The 2,656-nt window shown below is 54.6% G+C and overlaps 1 protein-coding gene across 1 annotated transcript in view; it reads right to left on the bottom strand.

Moving 5' to 3' along the window:
• NAP1L4 (nucleosome assembly protein 1 like 4) overlaps window positions 1-468 on the bottom strand; it is a gene marked incomplete at its 5' end in the record, with an annotated part of 22,858 nt that extends 22,390 nt beyond the window's left edge. The window contains 1 exon segment of the mRNA XM_079787977.1: window positions 450-468. Coding sequence (XP_079644103.1) covers window positions 450-468 — 19 coding nt within the window.
• Window positions 469-2,656: the final 2,188 nt, after the last annotated feature.

The following is a 2,656-nucleotide window of genomic DNA, read 5'->3' on the forward strand; positions in this document are numbered from 1 at the left end:
TTTTGAAAATACTTCAGGTGCACTCTAAGGCACTGGATATTCTATGTCAGTCACCAGAGTGGACGATTAAAGCCTGAGAGGGCCCTAGAGATTTCTGGGTCTCCATCTTGGCTGTTAAGCTCCAAATCTCCCAACTGAGGACATCGTCGCTTCCTATCACCTTGCCTTCAGGCCCCAAGTCCCACGTGGGCCCAGAAGCCGAGGACAGGGGTAAGCAGACGGCTCCTTAGAGTGAACCAGTGCCCATGTGTGCCCAGCACACAGCCCGGACAGCCCGGCCTCACCAGTCAGCTCCCTGGTGGCGACTTCCCAAGTGCCCTTTGGTCCTTCGCCGGCACCATCCTCCTGCGCACACCCACCTCCTGCACCGCTGTGTCCTGACCGGCTCCTCGCAGAGGGTCACGCGGCCCTCACAGCACACACTCCAGACAGCAGGAGGGCAGCGTCACCCTGCTGCACTGTGACCATGGCGTGCGCCACTGAGGCCGCGGCACAGACTCCCGTTTGCTGAGCCGACCCCCTCTTCCTGCCACTGTGCAGCCAGCCAGCCAGACTCACAGGTCGCTGCAGCCGGGAGTTCCCCAGCCTCTGTGAGAACGTGCGTGGGCAAGCAGAGCGCACCAAGCAGGCCCCAGGTTAGCTACAGACAACCACTACCAGGAAGCACTGTGTTTAACGTACGCAACTGTGTCCACACACAACCGTACACTGTATGCGCACACCTCTTCTCTAGCTCTGGCCGTGGCAAGGCCTAGACACAATGACACCTAGCACCTACACTTTGGTTTTTAACTCTCTCCCCACTAACAAAAACAGAGCCCCTAGACAACTGAGCCCAAGTCGGGGGCAAGGCGAGTTCAAAGGAAAATGGACCATGGCTTGTGCACAAAGCTACTCAAAAAAAGCACTGCAAGTAATGGGGACACAGCAGCGAAAGGACAGAGCCAGCCTGAAGGGACCCCACTCATCAAGTGGGACAAATCGTGCACCCAAGAGAGTAACGATGGCAACTGTAAAACACGGACAAGCAAGTAACCCACGTCTCTATAGTAACACTGGGGGGGGGGGGGGGTCACAGCTGTGGTCTGTGGCAGGACAGTGAGAATTAGAAAGCACCTTTTCAGCCCCAGGGTCATTACCGATGCAGCAAGGATCCCAGTGGTGCCGACACCAGGGGAGCGTCTCGTGGAGAACGGGACCGAGAACGGGACCCACAGGGGCCAGCGCAGTCTTTAACAAAAGGACCCTCACGATGGAGAGGCCTGGCAGACGCTGTCTTAACCAGGTCACCAACGCCAGCACCTGCCATGGGCCCAACTGCCCTTCCCGCTGCACAAGGTCACCCGCGTGGCAGTCTAGCCAAAACGTTTACCCCGACTCTCAGGAGGGAAGAGCAGAGCAATCCAGAGCACGGGCATTCCACAAGACGCTGGGCACCGTGTTGCTGCGGTGAGGGTAAGGGGGTGGGGGCTCTCCAACCAAGGAGACAGAACCACCTGCAACACACGGACTTCCCATGGGCTAGTCCTGGGGGGAGGTACAAACACGACTGCACACAACATGGCATCAATGCTACAAACTTCTTGGCTGTGCTTATGAGGATCCCCCCCAGTGCTCGGGGAACTTTCACTCAATTGTTTCAGGACTCTTTTAGCCAATATGGCCACAACTTGTTTCCAAAAAGCTCAGGGGGCCTTTCTGAAATGGAAGGGGAAACGGGGTGCCTGGGATCTGCTTCAGAACAATCAGAGAAGGCACCGATGGGAGGAAAGAGCCTGGTCATTTGTGATCGCCGCTGACGCCAGTGAGGTAGGCGCGTTCCGCAGACACTTTTAGACGGTGTCCTGATTCTCCTCTCAACACGCTACGTTCTCCTCCAGGCCGCGAGGAACGCTCTGTTGTTAGAGCAGCCGCTCTTCCTGCTGTGGCGCCGAAACCCAGCGTGGAGACCCGCTCTGCACGCCAGCTCTCCAGGTGAAGCCCTCCCCGCAGTGAACTGACCTGTAGCACTTGCATCTTTAGCAGCTTCCGAGGAATCTGAAGGAGCCCCATCTGAAAAGCTAGAGCAACATGTTAAAGGTAAGGAAGTATTACCGTGAACAAAGTCCCAAAGATAAGTAGCACAGGGCATTCTTCATACTTAGCACGTTAAGAGGTGTCAATAGTGACTTCAGATTTGATGGATGAGAACTACAGACACACGTGGTACATAACTTAACAACCCCATCCTCATCCTGGGCCCCCACATGCCACTCCCAACAGTTCTAATTTCCAACCCTCGTCAAAGCTTCTAAATTCTCCTCTCTACCATTTCTTTCCTCAAATAATCTCCCTGCTCTGAAACCAAACCCACTACCCAACCAACAAGGACCCATGGTCTGGATGGCTGCTGACCAAGAAAAGCCACCTTCCCAAGCTGGGAGGACAGCGCCCACCGGGCTCTGTAAGCCGCCACAGGAACTCGAAGGCTTGCCTGCTGCTCACCAACTAGAATGTAAACGCCAATAAACCAAGTTCATTCTGGCTTACCTGTTATCTGCCATCTGAATGTTTTTATCTCCTGCAAGTTAAAGAAGAGTTGTAACAGTTAACACCACTCAACAATTACAAACAAAACATTTGTCAAATGCACCCTTTTACTAGCATTGTCTATGTG

Source organism: Cnephaeus nilssonii, assembly GCF_951640355.1.
Source record: "Cnephaeus nilssonii genome assembly, chromosome: 13".
NCBI classification, from domain to species: Eukaryota; Metazoa; Chordata; class Mammalia; order Chiroptera; family Vespertilionidae; genus Cnephaeus; species Cnephaeus nilssonii.